A 26,443-nucleotide genomic window follows, 5' to 3' on the forward strand; every position below is an offset into this window, starting at 1 on the left:
AGAGATGTCTAGGGCTTCCTGGACACCCGATTTGCACCCTGACTTGCAGATCTGGTCCATTCCTCATATCCCTAGGGAAATTCTTACCATGGTGCCAGCTTCTTGCTGAGGGCAGTGGGTAGATGCCCCTGGGATGCCTGGAAAAGGAGGCAGCCTTAGAAAGCAAGATCAAGATCAGGGGTCAGGCTGCAGGTGGTGGGGAGGGTGGGGAGTGGAGAGGTGACAGAGGAAGTGCTTGCTGGCTGGAGGTGAGCAGAAGGCGGGGCTGACAAAGGAGCTGCACCTGAAGGGCTGCTTGGCCTTGGTTGATTAGAATAGAATTGGTGGAACTGGGGAAGATGGGAGCTGGAAGGGTCAGCCTCCCGCTGATACTCAGAAACAGAAACCCGCCCCCTACAAAGATACAAAGCTATTCATCTGCAGTAGCCAGCAAGAGACACTAATCTGTACTTTTGAGAAGAAGTCAACAAGCAAAGTTTGCTGAGCTCACTCAGAGGAACTTGTAGGAGGCTGCAGGAAACCCAGCAAGGACCCTGAAAACACACACGCGTGTGTGAGCGCGTGCACACACACACACACACACACACACTCTATCTAGAACATGCATGCATGCGCGCGCGCGCACACACACACACACACAGTCTAGAGGACTAATGTAGTGGCTCAGAGCAGACTCTGGAACTGACGTCCTGAGATCAAATTCCAGCTCTTATGTGGGAGACCTCAGCCACCTTAACCGTTAATGCCCCACCTTTCTTCTCAAAAAAAAATGGGGCTAGTCATCACCCTACTTCATTAGATTATCATTAAGATTAAATGAGTTATATATAGAAAGAAGTTAGAGCAGTGCCTGCTACAGAGTAAGCATCATACAAGCAGGTGCTGTTGTAGTTATTATTATTTTAGATTTAGAATAGGGATATCTAGGACCCAGCACCCAGGGCAGATGTTTAGACTCTTTCTCTACTCGGAGTTTGGTCCACTGACCAGAAACATCAGGAGCTCATTAGCAATGCAGTCTCGGCCCTGGTCCTAGATGGACTGAATCAGAATCTGCATTTGACAAGAGTCCCGGTGAACAGGTGAGCACAATGAAGTTTGTGAAGCACAGCTGTAGAACACACAAGAGAACACGCCCTGAAACTCGACTGGGCTGTTTTGGGGAAGGAGGCTGACAAGGGTTAAGCTGCCCCGTCATGGGGTCCCCACTGCCTGGAAAGCCCCCACATCCTTGTCAGTGTGGGCATTTTACGTGAGGACGCGGTCTGGGTCCTTACACATCGGTGTGTGGGGACGCCCTGGTGCCCGGGACCACTGTGGGGGCGCGGTGGCTGAGGCCACCCCCCCAGAGCCCAGAGGATGCTGTGAGGTCAAGAGGTGGTTTGCTGGAGTACCAGGTGCTCAGAAGGTGGTCCACCTGCTCCTGACTGGAGACAGCACGCAGGTGGGCCTTCCCGCTTCCACCGTCCAGGCCTTCTGGGGGCTCGGGCTTCTCAGGGGTCTCCGGACCCCTACACGCAGAGTCCCGGCGCAGCCCCCGCGCCCGCATCTCGCTCTGCATGCTGGCGAAGAAGTGTAGCACGCAACGGTGCGCAAAGTCCCGCGCGTGCTCACAGCACGTCTCGTCGAAGAGCTTCTGCTCCAGGTCCACGTAGTTGCTCCAGTATCTGCGCTGCAGGAAGATTGTCTGGTCGAAGCAGGGCCTCAGGCAGCGGGCCAGGAAGGCCAGGACGATCAGCAGCAGGGTGAGACTCCAGCCAATGGCCTAGAGGGTGGGGAGTGCTAATGTAAGCGTTCAGGCACACAGGTATTGTACAGTGTGGCAAAGGTGTTCCCTTTCCTTATCCCTTCCATCCATTTTCAGGTCTATCCGCCTTCCAATTCAGTCATCCATTCTACCAACTACCTCCATCCATCCTCCCTCCCATTCATTCATTCCTCCTTCCATCCATGTTCTATCCAACTATCTCTCCACCCACCCCGTCATCCATCCTCTTATCTGATTATATATCTATTGTCTTCCTATCAAGTCACCCTCTCAACCATGCTCCTATCTGTCCATATCCCCCTATCCAACCATCTATCCTCCCATCCATTCATGTTCCCATACTCTCATCCTTGCTTCCATTTATCTCTATCCAATCATCTATCCACTTGTTATTTATCCCCCCTGCCTTCCTCCTGAACAAACACACCTTACTCCTTTAGTTTCCTCCCATGTATTTATTTATCTTCCCACAGTTTCCACCCTTGGAAGCATAAAGCTGCTTTCCTTTGTCCTGACATTTCTCTACAAAGGTATTGTTCATAGCTGAAGATGCTATATAAGCCGCAGTTCTAAGCCACAGCTTAGAGTGACTCTGTTTTAGGTTCCCCTTGCCTGATGAGCACTGCACACAATAATAAACTGTTTATTTTCCTCCTGTTAATCTTTCTTTTTGTTATAGTCACAGCTGAAAACCTAAGGTGGGTGGAGGTAAAGTTTTGCCTTCCTTGCACTCCCATCCATTCATCTGTGCATCCACCCATCATCCTTTCATCTTTTTATCTCGTTCTTCATCCATGCTTATATATGTGCATCCATCCCATATATGCATCCATCCATCCTATATTTTCGGGGAGATACTGAGGACTTAGTCTTTGCTCTCATAGAGCTAACACTTTAGTGGAAGTTACAATGACATAGGTGATGACTGACTAAGTACCATGTTGAGGGATGTATCTTGGGTCATGGAAATTCAGAGAGGGGACACCTGACCTGAATTTGAGGCCTCAGAGAACTGTGAAGTTGAGGCTGAGACCTGAAGGTTGATGATAGTTTACAAGATGTTAAGAGGAAACAGTGTTCCAGGCCAAGAGTAAAGAGAAGCTGAAAGTAGTTCTCTGAGGCTGGAGCCCCAACCTGGCCAGCTCCTGGCCTTCCCCTCTGCCCAGCCAAAGGTATTGAGACATTGCCTAAGACGAGCAACTTTATAGACCTGGAGCAGAGAAATCATCCTCTAAACCACAAGACTTACTTGAATCCTTAACATTTGTAGAAGTGATTGACAAAGCTTTCTGCCTGGCCTCCCACATGGCCCTTCCCTCCCCCCACTCTAAGTTTAAAATGTTTGTGTGAGTATTTTACTTGGAGGAGCATTTAATGTGACTGATCATTTACAGCTGAGTCAGGACTCAAACCCTGGTCTGAGAATTCTACACTATCTCCAGTGAATTAGTGAACTAGTGTACAGTGTTTACATCCACAGGGACATCAAGGTGAGTAGACCGAACCTCCATTTATTTTGCAGAAGAACCTGAGGCCCAGAGGGGAATGGGCTCATGGCCATGGTCACAGTCTGAAGCAGAATCAAGTGTGTCCCAAGCACTGGTCTTCTCTTTGCCACTCCACGGGCCTGCATTTGCCATGAGCCTGTCCCGACACCCCAGAGAGCTAGGGTGTATCTCCAGTGATGCTCTGCACGTGGTGGGACCATGTAAACACTTTTGGGGAGACATAGCCCAAGCTGGGCTCTGGCAGTGGTGAGGATGGGATCTGGAGCTTGGGCTGGGGTTTGTCTCCAGGATAACGGATTCTGTGCTCTGTGGGGAGCCAAGCATCTGGGGAGGACTTGCATAGTAGGGGAGGGTTTGGAGGAATGACATTTCAGATTCCTGCCCAGCCTGTTACAAACTGTGTGCCTTTGGCCTTGTGAACTAAACTCTCAGAGCCTCAGTTTCCTCATCCGCAAAGTGGGATGATCATGATTGCATCTATCTCATAGGGCAGTTTTGAGAATTAAATGAAGTAACGCATGTGAAATGCTTAACACAGTGCCTGACACATAAGGGCTTCATAAGTGGTAATTAGTGTTATTTCTGAGGGGTGGGCAGAATGTGTGTGTGGGGCGGGGGCAGGGTAGTGCAGTATGTCTGCAGCGTTTTCCTGCCGTCCAACCTGGAGATGAGCCTAGCTGACTCCAGAAGGGTATGGACACCTGGTCTGCACCCTGAGGTGAGTCAGTGTTGATGGCAAAGTGACCACTTCCTAAGGCCTGACACTGTCCCTTGTGAGGGTCATGTTTCTAACTACCCCCTCAGGGACCACATGCTCTGCGGTTGTGTCTCTAGCATTGGGAAGGGGGCCTCAGGAAACCATGTGTACCTCCTCACCCTGTGCCCCTGGGAACCAGTGCAGGACATTTCCGAGGGCAGGGAGAGGACCCCCCCACCCCAAATTACCTGTGACAGGCACCGCAGGTAGCGAGACACTGCCTTTCTAGCGGGGCTGTTCCTGACCAGCTCGTCCTCCTTGCAGGGCACCTTGGCCAGAAAGAGCTGCACCTGACTGGGGGTCATGTTGGCAAAGTCTAGAAACTTCTCGGGGTCCACAGAGCTGCTGAAGGCGCACACGAAGCACTTCCCATCGAGGAGGGCCAGCAGGATCCAGACGAGGGGGGCAGCCAGTGCTCTCTGCAGTACAGAGGAGCACATGTACCTGGGAACAGAGGAAGGGAGGGGGAACACAGGGCAGCCGGAATTCAGCTGCAGCAGGAAGGCTACAGGGGGGATGTGAGGATGAACTTCCCAGGACAGTGTGTGGTTACCCCAAGGGGAGGGTTGCAGCTCCCACTGCAGAGGCCTGAGCAGCAGAGGGTGGGGGAGAAGCACAGCTGGGGTCCTGGGAGCCCTGGGACTGGAACACTGGGGAGCTGGTGTTCTTCCTGCCTGAGCCTTTGTAGTGGACTCTGTTGGTGCTCTGCCCAGGCCAGAAGCATCTAGAGCTTTGGTGGGTAGTTTCTAGTCATGTGGAGGGCCTGAAGACCTCTGACCTCAATCCCCTGTGTGGCTCTGTCTGGGGCTTTGGAGGAGTCCCTGCTCCCAATGGGGGTTGGCCTGGAGGGTTCATGTCCCCAAATCGACCTCAATCCCAGAGGGCAGGGTGGTAGTTTAATGCCCCAGCATCTGGGACCCTCAGTGGAACAATTCTGAGGTGGGTTCTACCCACTTCCTTAGGCTCCTCAGAAGGACTGAGCCCCAGTTGCCTCCTTATTATCACTTCTTCCCAGAGCCTGCTTTTGGGGGGACCCTAAACTAAGAGGGGGAGAAGGCTATGGCACCCCACTCCAGTACTGTTGCCTGGAAAATCCCATGAATGGAGGAGCCTACTGCACGGATGGAGTAGGCTGTGGTCCATGGGGTCACTAAGAGGGTCCTGTGGAATAACCTGCCCAGAGACGGCACTTACACACCTCCCCACAGTGTCCAGGGAGCCCCTGATTGTCCCCAGGTGCCTCTTTTGACCTACTACATCTAGTGGCCTGAATTGGGTGTTGGTCACAGGACAGGAGCCCAGTGGAGCTGGAACCACGAGACCCTAGGGAAAAAGCCTCCCTGCATGACTGAATCACAGGGAGCTGGGAGCCCCTGGGAACATAAAAGAGAGGCTGCTTATGCACAGAATGCAGGTGTTTTTAACTTGCGTGTGTGCTCAGTCACTCAGTCGTGTCTGACTCTTTTTGACCCCATGGACTGTAGCCTACCAGGCTCCTCTGTCCATGGGATTCTCCAGGCAAGAATCCTGGAGTGGGTTGCCACACTCTCCTCCAGGGGATCTTCCCCACCCAGGAATCGAACCTGGGTCTCTTATGTTTCCTGCATTGGCAGGTGGGTTGTACACAAAACATAGGATGGTGTGTGCTGGCTCTGTGTATGTGTGTGTGTGTGTGTGTACATGGCCTACCTGGTGGTGAATTATAAATATGTTGTAGGCAGGGGTGGCTCCATCATTTTCTATGGGGGCAAGGTAGTTAGAAGGTGGAACCAAAGACCCGTTATGAAGTTACATGACATGCCATTGAGAACACCCCAGTTGTCCATATCAATAGGGGAGAGGAGAAGATCGTGCGTGAACTAAAACCCACCAAGCCCCTCTTGCCACTGCCCGTGGCACTTAGGTATTTTGTCTAAAACACTCAGGGCAGCAGTTCCAGGTTTGACTTGAATCAGAGCCTCTTCCTTGCTGTGGGAGCTCAGCCAAGTGACTTAACCTCTCTGTGCCTCAGGTCCTCCATCCTTAAAAATGGATCCAAGACAGGAGCAGACTCAGGGCCGAGGTGAGAATTCAGAGGCCATACACACACAGCACTTGGCACAGAGCTTGGCTCACTGTTGGCCAGGGAACATTATGAATTGCTTAATTCCGTCAGCTTTTCTTCTCTCTCTTTTTTTCTGCCGTGCCACGTGACTTGCAGGATCTGAGTTCCCTGAGCAGGGATTGAACCCAGGCCATAGCAGTGAAAGAGTAAAAGTGCCGAGCCCTAACCACTGCACTGCCAGGGAATTCCCCATCAGCTTTTCTTGATACAGGGCACTGACCAGGGTCTGAGGACATAGTGATAGCAGATGAGGTCTTTGCCCTCGGGGAGCTTGCAGGAGACGGGATGCAGCCTTCAAGCCAACCATACCTCTCATATGTGTAATACGGTATTCACATCATGGGATGGTTCTTCATGCATGTGGGGAGTTACAATCCATGGCCAGCAGGACAGACATGACCTGGATAATTCTTAGGAATCCTGTGTCTTTCCCACGTCTTTATCATTGGGCATGGAAAGGTGACAGACAGAAATATCTGTTTCCAGAGTGGAGACTGGCAAATCTGTCTCAGTGAACTGATGGTGCCTTGGTATCATTTTCTGGGGGAGAGCAGGGGGCACATCTGAAAGTAGGGTGCCTGTGGGGGTGCCCGGGGGAGCCCTGACCATGCCCATGGAGGTCACTGGGGTTCGGGGAGCCCCTGGCAGTGCTTATGCAGTTGGGGGATCCCCTGACAATGCCCATGGGAAGCTGGGAGATGTGGGACCGCACCTGATGATGCCTGGGTCCTTCCTCCGGTGCCCGGCAGGCCGGCGCCACTCTTCCACCATCACCACGGACTGCCGGTTGGCCAGGAGGCCGCAGAGGAACAGGGCGATCGGGGGCGTGAACAGCAGGCCCAGTCCGTAGAGGGCATTGTAGCGTGCCAGGCAGGGGCAGTTGAAGTCGAACGAGGAGTACAGCTTGACGGTGACCATGGCCAGCAGCAGGCAGATGCCGTTCATCACCGACTCGGAGCTGGACTGGAAGTGCTGGAAGAGCGTGCGGAATTTATCCATGGCCACGGCCTGGGTGGGGGGCAGCTGCGGGTGGGGGACAGGGAGGCTTCAGCCGCCTTCCTAGTCAATGCCAGCCACGTTGGGGGCAAGCCAGGGGCTGCAAGAGGTTCTTCCTTCTCTTCCAAGGGCCCGAGGGGACTAGGAGAAGACGGCGTCCGGCCAAGGGTGTGAGGCAGAGGCAGGCTCTCTCTACAGGCTCCCCTGCCCGGCCCAGATGTCCCCCACTGCTCCCCTCCTCTCTGGGAGATGAGTCACTGCTCTGTGACTGGCCAGCCCACAGCACCTCTAGGCAAATGGGCCCCACCCGATTCCTTCCTTTCTTCAGGGTTTGGATACTGACGCGTGGGACAGCTGGTGGGGCTGCCCGTGGGGGACAGGCAAATTCTGGGTGTGGTTAAGGCCATGGCACTGATGGAGCCAGTTACAGTTTCTGGCTCTTGGTTAAGAACATGGCTTAGCTCAGCTGAGCCCAGGGAGCTTTCAAATCGGTTTTTGTGCTGGGAAGAGCCAGGAGGGGCGCCTTACCCTGCCTGAAGCCATCCTGGAAGAGAAGTCTTTTGAAGAGCATTTAAACTCTTCAGTTTTTGCCTGGCTTGGGGAAGGGGAGGCCTTCTGGATGGAGGGTACCGCTTGGTCAAGGGCATGGAGGTGAGAAGCAGCCAGGTGTGGGTTGGCAGTTTGGGGTTGCTTGACTGTAGTGTCAGATGGGGGGCGTTGGGAGAGGGGGTGGGGGCTCAGTGAGTGCCTTTCCTCCACTTTATTCTGCTGCCCTTCAGGTCTGGCCACTGGCCAGCCCAGGTCTCCCTAAAGCACGGTTCCCACTACATAACTCCTCTGCTCTAGTGTGGCCGGGCCCCCTCAGCCTCCTTGTCATGACATTCAAGGCCCTCCTGACAGTACCCAGATATGTCTTCTCACCTCCACATGTTTGCAGATGCCTCCTCCCCTGGAGAACCCATGCCCCTTCCTCTCACCTGCTCTGCAAGAGGCAGCTTGGATGCAGCCCTTTCCGCAAGCTGCCCCTGGTGACCTTAGCTCTTGGGAGCCTCTCCTCCCATTTGGCCCTTGGAAAGGCCGCTCCTGCCTGCTGCTCCTGCCTCCCAGGTGTGGGGTGGGTCTCCCAGTTAGGATGGGACCTGCCCTCACACCTGCCCGTCCCTGCAGCCTCCAGCAGGGTGCCAAGCACACCGCAAGGGCGGCGGAGGTTTGTTCTCTGTGATGGTGACACTCACTCCCCCTGCTTCCATCTCTATAGCTTTGTCCTCTCCGCCCAGGCCCTGACCTGCACCTGCCCCTCTGTCTGCTCCTAGGAAGCAAGTGGAACGAAGATGCTGCTCTTAGCTCTCTCTGTCTCTCTCCCTCTCTCACTCTGTTTGTCTCTCTATCTCTGACTCTGCCTTTCTCTGTGTTGTGACTCTCTGTGTCCCTCGGCATGTGTGTCTGAGTCTTTCCGTGTGCCTCTCTGTCTCTGTCCCCCTCTCTGTCCTGCAGTCTCTTCCTATCTATCTTTCCCTCCTCCTTACCTGCAGCCCACCCCACAACACCCTGTCTTCCTGGCCCCCAGTCCTAACCCTCACTGGCCCCTAGTCCTGACCCAGGCAGCCTGACTTGGGGAGGGGAGTGGAGGCAGCCAGAAGAACTGCTCCTGGTCACAGATCCATAGGCGTGGCCTGAGCCTGGGCTGGGAGTGGGTGAAGCCCAGGCTCTTCCTCAATCTTCTCCCCTCTATCTCCCTCACTGGCAGCTCAGAGCTGCCCCTGAGCCAAGGAAAACCTCAGGCGCTGGGGTGCCCTTGACTCCACTGACGCCTGCTCCATCCAGCCTGGACCAGTGGGCATCTGGGACCCCCAGGGATGTCACCAGCACTTGCCTCACACAGTCACAAGCACCACTCCCATGAGCCCTCTGGAGCACGGGAGGCAAGTATCTTTCTGAGTCCTTCTGGGCCCAGGGGCTCAGCAACACCCTCCTGTCTTCACAGAGCCCATCTGCACTGTGGCAGCTGCACTGATCGCCCTTCTTCCTGTAATTTCAAACAACTTTTAGAAAATGGAAATATCTCCATCTTTTTTTTTCTGATTAAACACACCATTATGAAAAAGTTAAAACTAGAGAATATGGAAGTGTCCCCATGACTGCCCTCCCCTCCTGCTGCCCTGGGCCCCGGAGTCTCCCTGTCCCGGTATCAGTGTGTGTTGCCCCTCACTGGCATGCCATGCCGTTGGTCTACCCGGCCTTCCTCTGGAGACTCTGGGGACCACTGAGTGAAGCTCTGGGTGTGCTACTCACCTGCCCAGGAGCCCCGGGGCTGCTGGGAGAGGGGACTTCCATCTGAGGCCGGTCTCTCCCTTCTCTTAACCCTCATGATACAGGAGGACTCACTGTGTCTCCGTTTCAGTTCCTCTGAAAAATGAGAGCCTGGCAGTTTGAGGGACCCCTGGGACCTGCCAAATGAATGCTGTGTAGATCATTTAGCCTGTAGTTTAAGTCAGACGATCCGCAATATGTCCTGCAAACTTGCTAAGTTATCTGTGCAGTCTCTACCTCTGATGAGTAGTTACTCTGATAGTAATAGACAGAGGCCTGGGTCCCATTCTTTGTTTGTAGTTTATCCAGTGATGTGCTTTCAGGACCTGTGTGAGGGAGGGGTGAGGGGGGAGAGGGAGGGGGCTGGAGTGTGACTTTGCTGGGAGGGGAGGGGAGAGGAGAGGGAGGGAGGGGTAAGAGGGGAGAGGAGAGGAGAGTAGGCGGGAGAGTTAGGGGAGGGGAAGGGACGGGGGAGGGGGAGGGGAGGGGAAGGGAGGGCACAACCTTTCTAGCCTGTTATCATCCTGGGCTTAACTAGCAGAGAACGCCACCACCACCAGATCCCTGGGGCAGGGGAGGATGCAGGGCCCCGGAGAGGCTGGGTGTCCTGTCCGTGATCACACAACCTGGTGGGGACAGGGCCAGGAAGAAAGCTGGGCTCCTCCTCTGTGCCTCCCAGCCCAAGTCAGCCTCGGGGCTGCTGCCAGGAGAGGAAATTGTCTGGCTAAGGCTGTGCTTCTCAACTCTGAACCACCTGAGAACAGAGGGGAGGGAGGTGGGCTGAGAGGATCTGAGCACGCAGCTCTCCCGTTCTACTCTGAGGGAGGGGAGAGTGGTCAAAGGGCCGCCAGCTGCCTCTAACCTTGGGAGTCTCCAGAAAAGAATGGACAATGGGGGCTTCCCTGGTGGCTCAGTGATTAAGACTCTGTGCTTCCAACGCAGGGGACCGGGGGTTGGATCCCTGGTCGGGGAACTAAATTCCAGGTGCCACAACTAAGACCTGTGCAGCCAGATGAATACTTTTGGAAAAGAGAAAGAATGGACAATGAGTCTGGGAGAACACGGCAGAAAACTGGGACAAGGTCTCTCCTAGGCCAGCCTGCTCATAGCTCCAACCTCTAGGAGGTGAGACAGCCCTCCCAGGTCAGCCTGGGCCCTGGGCCTCACAGGAAAGGAGAACCAACTGGTGTGACTGCACTGGCCCTTGCTGGGTATTTACTGGAAAACACTCAAGCCAAAAAAAAAAAAAAGCAAAAAGGAAACCCAGCACAACTTAAAGGGATGTTACCTCTCAGGGTGAGCAGGTGGCTTTACATTTAAAAAAATTCTGTATTTTCTAAATTGTCTATTTTGTAATATGATTTTTTAAATTTCCCAATAAAAATCATAAATATTTTTTAGTGGAAAAACTCAAAGGGATTAAGGGACAAGGTAAAAGGGAGAAAGATCACCTTTTGTTGCCTGGAGCTCAGGCCTGCTGAACAAGGAGAGGCAGAAATAGAGGGAAGATGGAAGAAAGATTTGTTATTCATGTGTGTGGAAAGCATATTAACTTGTAGATGTGCTGCAGAATAATGCCTCAGATCTGATTCTTCTAAACTCCCTACCCCACCTTGGGGTACCCCATCTTTTTTTTTTTAAGATTTTTTTGATGTGAACCATTTTTAAAGTCTTTATTGAATTTGTTACAATACTGCTTCTTTCTTTTGTTTTGGTTTTCTAGCCTCGAGGCACGTGGGATCTCAGTTCCCCAACCAGGGATGGAACCAGCACCCTCTGCATTTGGAAGGCAAAGTCTTAACCATGGGACCACCAGGGAAGTCCACAGATCTTTTAACTCTGGAAAATGTTTTAAAGTCAGATTTTCATTTTAATGTTAACTTAAATCTATTTAGCAGTTTTAAATATGTGCTACCTTGCAATTGGAAGATCTTTATAGAACAAGTCTTTGGTTTCTTTTTTCTTTCTCAACTTGGGGTCTTGCAGATATGTTATTGGGGGCCCTCCAGATTTTTATTTCCTTCAAAAGGAAAAAGGAATCTGGGTGTTATTTGAGAAACACTGGCGTGACTGTTCTTGGAATTCCTGTGATGGAGAGGGCTCTTTAGGACAGGGTGCCCCCTGCTAGGGGAGTTGGTGTGTCTGATGTGTGTGACGTGTGTGTGGGGGGCGGTGGTATTTGTGGGGGTATGTGTAGTGTGTGTATAAGTGTGTGTGTCTTCAGAAACACAAGTGCGGCTGTGTTTCTTCTTTCTGGATAGAGAGCACAGTCTCCCCTGAGGTTTCCTTCAGAAGGAAGACACTGGGTGCGTGGCCCACTTTCCTGTCAGGACTGGGAGGCTATTGTTCCCTAGTGTCTCTCAGAGCTGTGGTGCCCTCTCGTTCCTTGAGAGACCTGACCCTCTTCTACAAAATGACAGAGGCCTCTGTGGGATCTGGGTGACAGGCCTTTCTGGTCTGTCTCTGGCAGAGAGAGACAGAGCTACGTGGCACTTCTGTGGGCTCCACTCTGGTGACTTTGTAGAGCCACACAGCCCTGAGGGGCTGAAAAGAGAATGAAAAAAAAGGGGGGGGGCAAAAAAAGGCACTCTGAAAAATGGCACTGGAACAACTGGCTAACCGTTTAGGAAAATGTAGGTGAATTTCTTCACGATCAGAAGCAAGGGAAGGCCGTTGTGAACAGAACACAGAATTCAGTAGTTGTGAAGAAGAAGATGGATAAAGTGGGCCCCACCACTTCTGTGAGCAAAATACCAATAGCAAAGTAAAAATAACAAAAAGCTGAAAAAATGCATTTTTTTCATAAGCTGCACACAAGGCCTATTTCCTACACACAAGCTGCACAAAGGCCTATGTCCTTAATTTGTGTATGCAGAGGAATCATATACATCAATAAAAAAAATATGAGCAAACCTCTGAAAAAATGGGCAAAAGATGTGAATAGGCTATTCACAGAAAGAGAAAGACAAGTGGCCCCAAGTCCTGTGAAGATTCTAGTCCTTACTCATAATTAAATATGTATATGAACATCCAGGTGCCTTTTCAAACTTACCAAGTTGTTAGAAACTAAAAGATTGGTAATACCTAATGTCCATTCTGAAGATGCGAAAATGGCAGCCTTAGGGTCACCGCAGTGCACTTGGAGAGGCCTACTATGGGACTTGTGCTTACTTAAACACTGCCACAGGCCAACCCTATCGTGACACCGTGGCCTATTGGTAACTCGTGAAAACTTTCTGTGCACATTGGGTCACCAGTGAGAAGCTGTGCAGAGCCCAGCATGAGCTTCATTTCCAAGCTGCCACCTATCTCTGCCTTCTAGGCAGCATCCGAGAACATGTGGCCCTTCATCGAGAATTTCATGGCAAGGGAACTTAGCCTGATGAGGGGTCTAACCAGTGCCCCCCTGCAATGGAAGTACAGACTCCTAACCACTGGACCACCATGGAATCACCCCAGAATTTGATTTTTTAAATCTATATTTAAATTAACAGGAATGATGTTTATAAAATTTGATATTAGGTAGGGCCACCCGAGACAGATGGGTCATGGTGGAGAGTTCTGACAAAATAAGGTCCACTGGAGAAGGGAATGACAAATCACTTCAGTATTCTTGCCTTGAGGACCCCATGAACAGCATGAAAAGGCAAAAAGAGCTCTTCCGAGCAGGGTCACGGCCCAGCCAGCGGGAGCCGGGTTTGGAGAGTCCCGGGCACTCGGAGAATCCGGGTAACCCTGGCTGGAGCCATGTCCCGGAACCTGCGCACTGCTCTCATTTTCGGTGGCTTCATCTCCCTGATCGGCGCCGCCTTCTACCCCATCTACTTCCAGCCCTTAATGCGGCTGGAGGAGTACAGTGAGTGACCTCTGACCCCACGCGGCGTCCCGAGCCCGCTGACAGTGATATCTGACCCCATGCGGCCGCCTGGCCCTAGTAACTCTCCCGCTTTCCCTCATCATCCCCACGTGGGGCCATGGACAGAGAGAAGGAACAAGCCATTAATCGAGCTGGTATTGTTCAAGAAGACGTGCAGCCACCAGGGTTGAAAGTGTGGTCGGATCCATTTGGCCGGAAATGGGAAGACGAACACCACCTCTAATGATGCAAGTAGACAGAGACGTCATGCTTTCAGTTCTGCAGCAAGCGCAATAAGTCACCTGGCTAGAGAACACTGGCTGGAGCAGAAAACTCTAGAAGGCCACAAAGAGTCCTGTGCATGAGGATTACGTCCCTTCTTAAAAGAACCCTGGAACAAATCATACTATTAGGAGGGTTTTCATCATTTGGTTTCCTTTCTAAAAACGAAGCTGTCTCACTCAGCTGGGCTTGAAGGCTATCTACATATTATTCAGTCTCTACCTCTTAGCCAGCCATGCTGTGATATGAATACAAGCAACCAGTAGACTGGGAAAGATCCTAGACTGTTTTGCCATCCTCCAAATAGGAAATTTCAGGGGAAAACTACCATATTGAGCAGCCTCATAGGGCTCTTTGAAAATATTAACGTTGATAAAACTCTTTGAGGACAAGGTACATTGTACTCTTTAGGAATAAGTAGTTCAGCTCAACTATCTCATTAGGAAGGTTGCTGCATGTTGAGAAATAAATTTGAAGCAAACTAAATGGGTCTGCATGCCTATTAGAAATCATTGTTGAATTGACTGAAGTGAAAATGTATATATTAAAATGATTTCTCTTACTTAAAAAAAAAAAAAAAAAAGAAAAGAAAAGGCAAAAAGATATGACACTGACAGATGAACTCCCCAGGTCAGCAGGTGCCCAATACGCTACTGGAGAAGAGTGGAGAAATAACTCCAGAAAGAATGAAGAGATGGAGCCAAAATGAAACCAATGCACAGTTGTGGATGTGACTGGTGATGGAAGTCAAGTTCGATGCTGTAAAGAACAATATTGCATAGGAACCTGGAATGTTAGGTCCATGAATCAAGGTAAATTGGAAGTGGTCAAACAGGAGATGGCAAGAGTGAACATCGACATTTTAGGAATCAGTGAACTAAGATGGACTGGAGTGGGTGAATTTAATTCAGATGACCATTATATCTATTACTGTGGGCAAGAATTCCCTAGAAGAAATGGAGTAGCCCTCATAGTCAACTAAAGAGTCTGAAATGCAGTACTTGGGTGCAGTCTCAAAAATGACAGAATGATCTCTCTTTGTTTCCAAGGCAAACCATTCAATATCATAGTAATCAAAGTCTATGCCCCAACCACTAATGCCAAAGAAGCTGAATGGTTCTATGATGACCTACAAGACCTTCTAGAACTAACACCAAAAAAAAAAAAAAAAAGTCCTTTTCCATAGGGGACTGGAATGCGAAAGTAGGGATTCAAGAGATATCTGGAGTAATAAGCAAGTTTGGCCTTGGAGTACAAAATGAAGCAGGGCAAAAGCTAACAGAGTTTTGCCAAGAGGACACACTGGTCATAGCAAACACCCTCTTCCAAAAGCACAAGAGACAACTCTACACAGGGACATCACCAGATGGTCAACACCAAAATCATATTAATTATATTCTTTGCAGTCAAAGATGGAGAAGCTCTATATAGTCAGCAAAAACAAGACTGGGAGCTGACTGTGGCTTGGATCATGAACTCCTTATTGCCAAAATCAGACTTAAATTTAAGAAAGTAGGGAAATCCACTAGACCATTCAGGTATGACCTAAATCAAATCCCTTACGATTATACAGTGGAAGTGACAAATAGATTCAAGGGATTTTATCTGATAGACAGAGTGCCTGAAGGACTATGGATGGAGGTTCGTGACATTGTACAGGAGGCATGATCAAGACCGTCCCCAAGATAAAGGAATGCAAAAAGGCAAAATGGCTGTCTGAGGAGGCCTTACAAATAGCTGAGAAAAGAAGAGAAGCTAAAGGCAATGGAGAAAAGGAAAGATATACCCATCTGAATGCAGAGTTCCAAAGAATAGCAAAGAGAGATAAGAAAGAATTCCTAAGTGTTAAGTGAGGAAAACAATACAATGGGAAAGACTAGCGATCTCTTCAAGAAAATTAGAGATACCAAGGGAACATTTCATGCAAAGATGGGCACAATAAAGGACAGAAACGGTATGGACCTAACAGAAGCAGAATTTATTATAAAGAGGTGGCAAGAATACACAGAACTATACAAAAAAGATCTTAATGACCTGGATAACCACAATTGTGTGATCGCTCACCTAGAGTCAGACACCCTGGAGTGCGAAGTCAAGTAGACCTTAGGAAGCATCACTACAAACGAAGCTAGAGGAGGTGATGGAATTCCAGTGGAGCTATTTCAAATCCTAAAAGATGATGCTGTTAAAGTGCTACTCTCAATATACCAGCAAATTTGGAAGACTCAGCAATGGCACAGGACTGGAAAAAGTCAGTTTTCATTCCAATCCCAAAGAAAGGCAGTGCCAAAGAATGTTCAAATTACCGCACAGTTACACTCATCTCACACGCTAGCAAAGTAATGCTCAAAATTCACCAAGCTAGGCTTCAACAGTGCATGAACCTTGAACTTCAGATGTTCAAGCTGGATTTAGAAAAGGCAGAGGAATCAGATCAAATTGCCAACATCTGTTGGATCATAGAAAAAGCAAGAGAGTTCCAGAAAAACATCTACTTCTGCTTTATTGACTATGCCAAAGCCTTTGACTGTGTGGATCACAACAAACTGTGGAAAATTCCTTAAGAGATGGGAATACCACACCACCTGACCTGCCTCCTGAGAAATCTGTATGCAGGTCAAGAAGCAACAGTTAGAACCATATATGGAACAATGGACTGGTTCCAAATTGGGAAAGGAGTACATCAAGGCTGTATATTGTTACCCTGCTTATTTAACTTATATGCAGAGTACATCATGTGAAATGCCAGCCTGGATGAAGCACAAGCTGAAATCAAGATTGCCAGGAGAAATACCAATAACCTCAAATATGCAGATGACACCACCCTTATGGCAGAAAGCAAAGAAGAACTAAAGAGCCTCTTGAGGAAAGTGAAAGAGGAGAGTGAAAAGGCTGGCTTAAAACTTAACATTCAGAAAACTAAGATCATGGTATCTGGTCCCATCACTTCATGGCAAATAGACGGGGAAACAATGGAAACAGTGACAGACTTAATTTTTTGGGCTCCAAAATCACTGCAGACGGTGACTGTAGACATGAAATTAAAAGACGCTTGCTCCTTGGAAGAAAAGCTATGACCAACCTAGACAGCATATTAAAAAGCAGAGACATTACTTTGCCAACAAATGTCCGTCTAGTCAAGGCTATGATTTTTCCAGTAGTCATGTATGGATGTCAGAGTTGGACCATAAAGAAGAGTTGATGCTTTTGAACTGTGATGTTGGAGAAGACTCTTGAGAGTCCCTTGGACAGCAAGGAGATCCAACCAGGCCATCCTAAAGGAAATCAGTCCTGAATATTCATTGGAAGGACTGATGCTGAAGCTGAAATTCTAATACTTTGGCCCCCTGATGGGAAGAACTGACACATTGGAAAAGACCCTGATGCTGGGAAAGATTGAAGGCAGGAGGAGAAGGGGACGACAGAGGATGAGATGGTTGGATGGCATCACTGACTCCATGGACATGAGTTTGAGCAAGCCCCAGGAGTTGGTGATGGACAGGGAGGCCTGGTGAGCTGCAGTCCATGAGGTTGTATAGAGATGGACATGACTGAGTGACTGAACTGAACTGAACTGAACTAAATGTCAGTGAGGGCTTAGAGAAACTTTCATAACACTGATGGCGGGAGTACAAATTTGTATGAATTTTCCTAGAACAACTTGGCAATATATTTAAAGCAAAAATTTAGATATACATGCCCTTTTTATATTTTAAATATACATACCCTTTGACCTAACAATTACATAGGTCTGTATTTTCTCTATTGATAGTTTTGCAGAAATAGCAAAGACAAACAAACAAGAATGTTCATTATAGCATGGTTTTAATAGCAATACAGTTGGAAACATCCTAAATTTCATCAACAGGGGGTATTTAGTAATTGTTTAAATAAATTATGATACAGCCATAAAATGGGATCTATGCAGCCATTAAAAGAATGAAGCAAATCTATGTGTGTTCATATGAAAAGACCTCTAATAGATTCTGATAAGCATTTAAAAAAATAGTTTGGTATACTATGCATAGTATAATCCTTTCTGAATAAAAATGATATAAATCTGTAAAAGTTTTAGTACACTTTTTGCCAGAGGGATATATAAAATATGTAGACAGTTAATACTACTGGTTGCTAGCACAGGTGGTACTTTTTTCTCTCCGTTTTATACCGTTCTGTGCTGTTTGACGTTTCGAACAATGTGTACATAAAAACTTTATTTTTATTTAAAAAAATCAACAGAAGTATTCTGGGCAGTAAATTTATGGATTTAAAAAATTGTTTCCATATGTAAATAAATGTGCTTAGTCACTCAGTCATGTCTGACTCTTTGTGACCCCATGGACTTGTAGCCTGGCAGGCTCCTCTGCCCATGGGGATTCTCCAAGCAAGAATACTGGAGTGGGTTGCCATGCCTTCCTCCAGGGCATCTTCCCAACCCAGGGATTGAAGCCAGGTCTCTTGCATTGCAAGCAGATTCTTTACCATCTGAGCCACCAGGGAAGGTCATGTAAATAAACATTACTTTTAAAAAATAGGATTGAAATATATGACTGACATAAAACAAAATAACAAAGTTGAAATCTTAACATTCTTCCACACTTGACTGACAGTCTATACAAATGGACTTTCTGACCAAAGTAGAAATGAAGTGTTTCCAGATCCTGTGAGGGGGGCTGGTTTTCTGGTGTGAAGGTCCTGCTGGTGGTGTCATCAGACATGGGGATGCTGGGCCAAATGCAGAGACTGGGGGGCAAAAATAGGTGAGTTGCTCTCTGGGAAGGGGCACACATCCAACTGGATTTTCTGAATTCTATTCTTACTCCATAAGCACCAAAGTCAGAGTAACTCTGGGCACCCGCCTTTCCCCTGTTGCCAGCACCCACAAACTCATGAGACTTCTCAGACGTGTTTGGGAGAGCCCTGGGCCAGGAGTGGCAAGTCCCAGCTCTGAGAGTAGCTGGGTGCAATGGCCACACATCCTCAGGCTCTGGCGACATAACAACAGCTGTTCACTGGGCGTCTGCCGTGCCCACAGCCAGGGGCTGTGCTGTGCTGGGCACACACAAGTGCACACGTCAGTTACCAGACACAGGCCGTGGGGCAGCTCAGTGTGAGCTGAGGCGCTCTGAAGAGGGCCTCCGGTTGCCTTAAGTTTGGGGAGATTCTCTCAGTCCTGGGACAGAGTGTCTGCTGGAGATCCAGTCTCAGAACGAAAGATGACAAAGTGGCCTCAGGGAAGCAAACATGCCCAGAGGGTAACATCTGGGTGGCTAAAGAGCAGAGCTAATTTCTTCATTGACATATTTTCATTATAATGAAGTAGTTAATAGAAGCTATCAGGATATAGTTGCTCCCCAAATTCTCCTTCCGCTTTGAAAGAGGAAATAGAGCAACCTGTAAACATTTTAAAGGTGTGTTGATTGACTTGAGGTCCCCCTCCCCATAAGCCTGACAGAGACAAAGCGGATTCTAATGGAGGTCTAGCGCCACCTCCTGGTGGCCTGAGAGAAACTGAGAGGGACGACAGGGAAGAAAAGGCTGCTCACCCCGCTGAGAGAAAACTTTCGACAGGCTGCTCTCATTGGGAAGAGAGGACACTTTCCACAGGCTGAGGCGCCTTTGGGTGAAGGGTGAAGGTCGGAACAAGCGAGCGCCTCTGGGACCTCTCAGGAAAGGAGGATAGCAGTGAGAGGCTACCCAGGCAGCAGTAATGGAGAAATGTCTGTTTGCTGTTCTGCTTCTGGAGATGCATGGCATTTGAACTGATTGAAGGCTTCTGACTTAGTGGAGGTATGTCTCCTGGCTCCTGAAGGTGTCTTCCAACGTTTACCATGAAGGAGTTTAAAATTTTTATATAGTCTTACTTATCATACTTTTCCTTTATGATTCTCTGATCATTCTAACATTCTTAGAAAAGATTTCCTGCCAGATAAAGTCATTCCTGGCTTCCCTGGTGGCTCAGACAGTAAAGACCCTACCTGTAATGTGGGGCACCTGGGTTCGATCCCTGGGTTGGGAAGATGCCCTGGAGAAGGAAATGGCAACCCACTCAAGTATTCTTGCCTGGAGAATCCTGTGGATAGAGGGGCCTGGTGGGCTAGGGTTCACGGGGTCGCAAACAGTCGGACACAATTGAGTGACTAACACACACAAGGTCATTTAAAATATCTATGTAGGAAAAAGAAAATGCTGGGATAGTACATCCACTTGGAGCACTTTTCTTTGAGCTCAGTTTTGTTATTTTTAAATCTATTTTGTGTTCATTAGTGGCCATGTGATTCCTGACTAACTTCTGGAGAGCTGAGCCAAAGCCCTGGGGAGTTTTAAGGGTCTCCTCAGTAGGAAGGGGCTGGTTCGGGAACTTGAGCAAGGACACCTCCCTGGCGACAGGTGTTTTCCTCAATCTGGCACCTAAAGGAATCCCACTCTGGAGCAGGGATTCGGACTCAGACCATCCTAGGACTGAACCTCAGTGCTTCACTTATCAACTCCTAGTCAAGTATCTTAACTTTCCTAGGCTTCAGGATTTTCATCTTTAAAATGGGGATACTGTTGCTGCTGCTGCTAAATAATAATATATACTTCACAGGGTTATTACCAGGCTTAAATGAATTAATACAGATGAAGTGCTTGGACCAAGACCTTGCCATGTGTGCTCCATAAAATTCTCCTGTAGGGACATCCCTGGTGGTCCAGTGGTTAAGAATCTACCTGCCAATATAGGGCACATCTCTGGTCAAGGAAGATTCCACATGCCCTGGGGCAACTAAGCCCACATGCCACAACTGCTGAGCCCACGCACCTAGAGCCCATGTTCTGCAACAAGAGAAGCCATTGCAATGGGAAGCCAGCACACCGCAACAAAGACTAGCTCCGGTTCACCACAACTAGAGAAAGCCCACACTCAGCAACGAAGAGCCAGTGCAGCCATAAACAAACAAACAAAAATCATCTGTCAGTATTACCTGAGCCAGTGGCCCTGGGATGAGTCAAGGGATGCTGGGCTCCTTTGAAATCACTAAACAAGTTTCTTAGATAGGGAGACAAGTCGTCCTCTTTCTGGCATTGCACATTTTTCTTTTTGCTTCTTGCAGAAATCTCCACCTGTCCTTTTGTGTATGTTAGTTGCTCAGTCATGTCTGACTCTTTGTGACCCCATGGACTGTAGCCCACCAGGCTCCTCGGTCCATGGAATTTTCCAGGCAAGAATACTGGAGTTGGTAGCCATTCCCTTCTCCAGGGATCGAATCCAGGTCTCCCACATTGCAGGCAGATTCTTTACCATCTGAGCCATGAGGGAAGCCCTTTTGGAGGCAGTTTTAAGAATGCTTGGCCTCAGGCCTGGATTTTATCCATAGGCACTATAAGTCCAGGTCTTAGGCCTATGGGCTTTCTAAGTATCTACATAAGACTGGAAAAAAATTTCAGTGGCTCCAAATTATGAAAGGAAAACTTCAAAATCAAAATTAAGAAATGTTTACTTAAATATCTATAAAACAATGTTGTGTCAACCTCATTAATCATTAAACGAGTACTCATAAATATTTCATTATATTTTAAGGTTCCTCTGTGTCTTTTCATAGCTTGATAGCTCATTTCTTTTTAGTGCTGAATGCTATTCCACATCTGGAAGTCCCACAGTTTATTTATTCATTCATCTACTGAAGGACATTTTGGCTGCCTCCAAGGTTTGGCAATTATGAACAAAGTGGTTAAAAACATGCACATGCATGTTTTTTGGTGGCCATAAGTTTTCAATCCCTTTGAGTAAGTATGCAGGAATACAATTGCTGGATAATATGTTAAGAGAACGGTTCGTTCTGTAAGAAACCACCAAACTGTCTTCCAAAGTGGCTGTGCTATTTTGTATTTCTACCAGTAATGAATGAGAGTTTCCAGTGTTCCATTTAGTGTTGTCAGTGTTCTGGGTTTGGGCCATTCCAATAGTTCTGCAGTGGCATCATCATTTTGATTTACGTTTTCCTGATGACATAAGATATAGACCGTCTTTCCAAATGCTTATTTTCCATCCATATATTTTCTTTGGTGAAGTGTCTGTTAAGGTCTTTGGCTCATTTAAAAAATGAAGTTGGTTTCTTATTGTTGAGTTTGAAGTATTTTTTTGTATATTTTGGATAATGGTCCTATTTCAGATATGTCTTTTGCAAATATTTTCTCCTAGTGTGTGGTTTGTCTTTTTATTCCCTTGACAGTGTCTTCTGCAGAGCAGAAGATTTAATTTTAATGACATCAAGCTTATCAATTATTTCTTTTAAAAAACTTTTTATTTTATATTGGAGTAGAGTTGATGAACAATGCTGTGGTAGTTTCAAGTATAACACAAAGTGACTCAGTTATGCATATACATGTATCTACTTCTTGTCAAGTTCTTTTCCCATTTAGGTTGTCACTAAATAGAGCAGTCTCCTGTGCTAACAGTAGCAGTAAATTGTCACTAAATTGAACAAAGTTCCCCATCCTAACAGTAGGTCTTCTTGGTTCTGTTTTAAATAACAGTGTGTACAAGTCAGTCTCAAACTCCCTAACTGTCCTTTCCCCCAATCCTTTCCCCCTGGTATTACCAGTTCTTTCTTTCATGGTTCTTGTCATCTTTGTAAAAAGTCATTATCAAAGCTAAGGTCATCTAGATTTCTCCCATGTTATCTTCTAGGAGTTTTATAGCTTTGTATTTAACACATAGGTCTGTGATCTGTTTTGATTTAATTTTTGTGGGTAGGGGTGTAAGGCCTGTGTCTAGATTTACCTTTTTGCATGTGGATGTCCAGTCGTTCATACAATCATTTGTTGAGAAGATTACCTTTGCTCTATTATATTCCTTTGCTCCTTCATCAAAGATTACTTGACTGTGTTTGTGTGAGTCCATTTCTGGGCTCTTTATTCAGTTCCATTTATCTATTTGTCTATTTTTCACCAGTGCCACACTGTCTTAATTACTGTAGCTTCATAGTAAATTTTGAAGTTGGCTAATGTCAGTCCTCCAACTTTCTTCTTCCTCAATATTACTCTGGGTCTTTTACCTCTCCATGGACACTTGAGAATCAGTTTGTTAACATCTACAAAATAACTTGCTGGGATTTTCCCTGGGATGTATTGAATCTATAGCTCAAGTTGGGAAGAACTGACATCTTGACAATATGGAGACCTACTAGTGTGTTCAGCCCTAAACTGGGCCCTGGGAGGTAGGAAACTGTACTGGAGTTAAGGAAAACAGGACAGGGTCCTTCATGGTGTTGGCAAGGAAACTGTACCCCACACAGTGCTAGGTGTACAGAGAGTGCTCAAAAGGGTCTCTGGGGCAATGAACGAAGCTGAACCCCAAAGTGACTGAAAACAGAACAGTATGGTGCCCATTCCATGCTAAGATGGTTAACACAGACTCTGGTCCTTCACAGGAAAGACCTGGCCTCGAGGAAAACTTTGTGGCGAAGGTACTGTCTAGAAGGGAACCGGCCAGACAGGCTGGTCTGGGCAAGTCTCTTGGGCTTACTGAGTGGATGTATTGATAGGTTAATTCACTGACACTGATTCATTGATTTGTCAAATATTTTTCGAGAATCTACTGTGTTTCAGGCACTCAGGGATCTCCCATCTAACATATCCAGCCACCCCCTGCAGTTCAGGCAGGACCACTTCTGTCTGTGTTTTCTGACAGTGGTCTGATGATGTTAATAACTATGGGCTGGGCCTCAGAGCTGCCTTGTATCCTAGCCAGAGATGGCTGAGGCTGTTTCCTGTTTAAAGTCTAGCTTCTCAGCAGGGAGGGCTGTTGAAGTTTAAGGGAGCCCTGGCTCAGCCTAGATGAACTCCACCTTGTCTGCCCGGTGGGGGACCATCCTGTGGCTTGCTCTGAGCTCAGCCTCTAGGGGTTCAGGGAAGGAAGAAAGGAAGCTCTCAGTCAAATATTTTATTATTTTATCAACATGGAGACTCTTCAAGACTTGAACTGACCCGGGAGATATGGAGAGTGAGAAAGAAGGGGAGAGAGGTGAACCAGCAGGAGGAGACTGAGCAAGGAGCAACAGGGGCAGAGAGAGGGCAGGACAAGGGTGGAACAGGGAAGGGCGGGAAGAAGGGAGAAAGACAAGAGGAGGGAGGGAGAGAGAGGAAGAGGGAGCAAGAGAAAGGAGCTGGTCAGAAGGGAGAGAAGCAAGGGAGAGAAGGGGCGACGGGGGCCAGAGCTGCTGCTGAAACTGTTCCTGGGTCCCCGCCTGGGGTCCCCCCCCTTCTCCTGCGCATTGGTGTGAGCGCTCACAGCATCCACATGGACACACGTGTGCACGCAGCCAAACACATATGCACTGACACCCACCCCTTTGGGCAGAGCTTTCAGACTCTACACTGCTGGGGAGGCGGGGTTGCCACGGTGACAGGTGTTGGAGCACCACCTTATGGGTATTAATAGCTTCCATTGAAGCCACCAAAACAGTGACTTCATCCAGACCTTCTTCCTGGCAGGCTCCTTCTCCCTCCTCGCTTCTTAATTGGGGCTGGGAAGGGCCCTCGGGGGCCTCAGAGGCCACTTCTCTGCCTCCTAGCAGCCTCTTTGGTGAAGGATGCTTGAAGCCTCAGGGATTCCACCCAACGTCCAGGGGAAAAAGTGGTTCTTTGCTCCTCTGAGCTGGGTCCAACCACTGCCCCTGCCAGGAAAGGGTTTCTGAGGCACAGGTCCCCTGGAGGGGTCACCCTCAGCTGCTCTGGGTCCCATGCAGCCACACCCACTTCCTGCCTGGCCACAGACTTACAGCCAAGTTCCCCCCGCCCCCCACCTCCCCACACCATAGCACAGAGCTCCTTGGGAAAACTGGGGCCAGTCTAGGGAGATGACATAAGGGAGTGGTCCCCAACATTTTTGGCACCAGGGACTGGGTTTGTGGAAGACAATTTTTTTACAGATAGGGTGGGGGAATGATTCAAGCACTTTAAATTTATTGTGTACTTTATTATTATTACATTGTGATATAGAATGAAATAATTATACCATTCACCATAATGCAGAATCAGTGGGAGCCCTGAGTTTGTTTTTCTGCAGCTAAATGATCCCATCTGCGGGTGGTGGGAGACAGTGATAGTAGGGTTTGTGCTCCTATCAGAATCTAATGCTGCTGCTGATCTGACAGGAGGAGGTGGAGCTCAGGCAGTAATGTGAGGAGGCCCTGTGGTTAAAAAAAAAAGATGAGGCTTCCACTGATCGCTCACCACTTGCTCACCCACCACTTACTTCCTGCCATGTGGCCTGGTTCCTAACAAGCCATGGCCTGCTACTGGTCCGTGGCCCACTGGTTGGGGACCCGTGATGTAGGGTACAAGATTTCAGAGGCATCACACTCGAGTCGGAGCAAGAGCAGGGTGGCTGTTCGTTGCATGGTTCTAAGGGCGAGTGCCTCCTTACATTTCATCACACAAGGACACCTCGCTCATCTCATCCTAATCTCAGCCTTGTGGATGCTCCCATTATTTCCTCAGCCACTGAGATCAGGGGATGTTTCTGTCCTACCTTCCTTCAGTTCCCTGCCTGGTCCCTAATGCCTTTCACCCTCCTGTGCAGCTACCTGGGGTCAGACTGTCCTAAGCAGCAGAGCCTCTGGACCCCTCAGGCAGGCACTGGTGTCTGGTCCCCTTGTCTCCCCTTCCCCGTGACCTTCTGCTCTTCTCCCCTGCTTGGCCCAGAGCCCCAGGTTTAGACCACACCCTGTCAAGGGACCCATGACATCCCTGCCTCCCTCTACTATGGGGCCTTACCCACCCCCATCACTTCTGTGTCCCAGCCCATTCCCCTGAGGAAGGGAAGGAGGGGACAAGCTTCCCCCCTGCCCCAGCCACTGTCGGTAAATCCTACCAAGGGCCTGCACTTCGCACACCCTCCAGAGGAACTAGTCTCGTCTATACAGAGTCTTCAGATTTATTCTGATGCCAGCAGCAGCCTAGAGTGACCTCATTCCAGCAGGCTTCAAGGGGTAGATGAGCGTGTGAGAGTGTGGGTACTTGTGTAGACGTGAGTGTGTGAGAGAGAGTAAAAGTGTGTGTGCAAATGGATAAGTGTGCTGCCCTTCAGAGCCCATGGATTTCTGATGCATGAGTCATCAGCTGGCGTGAGCCTCAGGGAGATACGCCCATAAAAAGACAGCACCCTTGACCTGCCACGTCCATTCTGCAGCTGGCTGGGCACGTGATCCTGGGCATCTGAGAGGCTGGGGGCAGAAGAGGGGGCTGTCTTTCCCTCCAGACCCCAGAGAGCAGCTGTCAAGGATATTTCTAGCTCGCCTGGAGTCCCAGACATTTAAGGATGTGATGCCTGCAATGGGGTGAGGGTGGAGGGCAGGAGAGGGAAAAAAGGGATGGTTCAGAGGCTTTCCTCCCACGCCTCTTGGTGGAATTTGCCTGGGAGGCAGGGGGATTCGTCCATCTCACAAGCGGTGTTGGACAGTCTGTCATGTACCAGGCACTCTCTTGGAGACTGGTGACATCATGGTGAATGGAGTTGACCCACTCACTCCACTCACCTTGGGGGGAGGTAGACCATAAGCCAGGGGGGAAAGTCTACTTTCAAATTAATTCCAGAAGATAACACAGAGTAATGGTATGGAGCATAACTGAGAGTGGTGGGGGTTCTCTGGCTGGGCTGGTCAGAGAAGGTCAGGAGGTGATACATGAACTGTGCCTGAATAATGAGGAGCTGTCATATGGAGACTTGAGGAAAGAACCACCCAGAAGAGGATGGATGAGATGCCTGAAGCCAGCCTGTGTCCTTGCTGGATTCTGGATCAAAGTTGTTGAAGCCAGTCAGGGAGCTAGAGGTGACGGAAAAGGAAGGCAGATTCTCTCTCCCAGAAGCACCTTGGCT

At 48.6% G+C, this 26,443-nt stretch overlaps 2 protein-coding genes across 2 annotated transcripts; one reads left to right on the forward strand and one right to left on the reverse strand.

Annotated features, from left to right (window-relative positions):
- Window positions 1–875: 875 nt before the first annotated feature.
- CALHM3 (calcium homeostasis modulator 3) lies at window positions 876–7,289 on the reverse strand. The gene is made up of 3 exons (XM_043924904.1): window positions 6,850–7,289; window positions 4,222–4,477; window positions 876–1,765 (listed from the first exon to the last, which is right to left on the reverse strand). Exons 1-3 carry the CDS (start codon window positions 7,134–7,136, stop codon window positions 1,274–1,276), a joined length of 1,035 nt encoding a protein of 344 aa, XP_043780839.1. The 5' UTR covers window positions 7,137–7,289; the 3' UTR covers window positions 876–1,273.
- A 5,894-nt stretch (window positions 7,290–13,183) lies between these two features.
- LOC122708625 (small integral membrane protein 20-like) lies at window positions 13,184–14,160 on the forward strand. The gene is made up of 2 exons (XM_043924905.1): window positions 13,184–13,299; window positions 13,428–14,160. The coding sequence occupies exons 1-2, from the start codon at window positions 13,191–13,193 to the stop codon at window positions 13,541–13,543; spliced, it is 225 nt and encodes a 74-aa protein (XP_043780840.1). The 5' UTR covers window positions 13,184–13,190; the 3' UTR covers window positions 13,544–14,160.
- Window positions 14,161–26,443: the final 12,283 nt, after the last annotated feature.

The sequence above is a fragment of the Cervus elaphus genome, chromosome 15 (assembly GCF_910594005.1).
Source record: "Cervus elaphus chromosome 15, mCerEla1.1, whole genome shotgun sequence".
Lineage (NCBI taxonomy): Eukaryota > Metazoa > Chordata > Mammalia > Artiodactyla > Cervidae > Cervus > Cervus elaphus.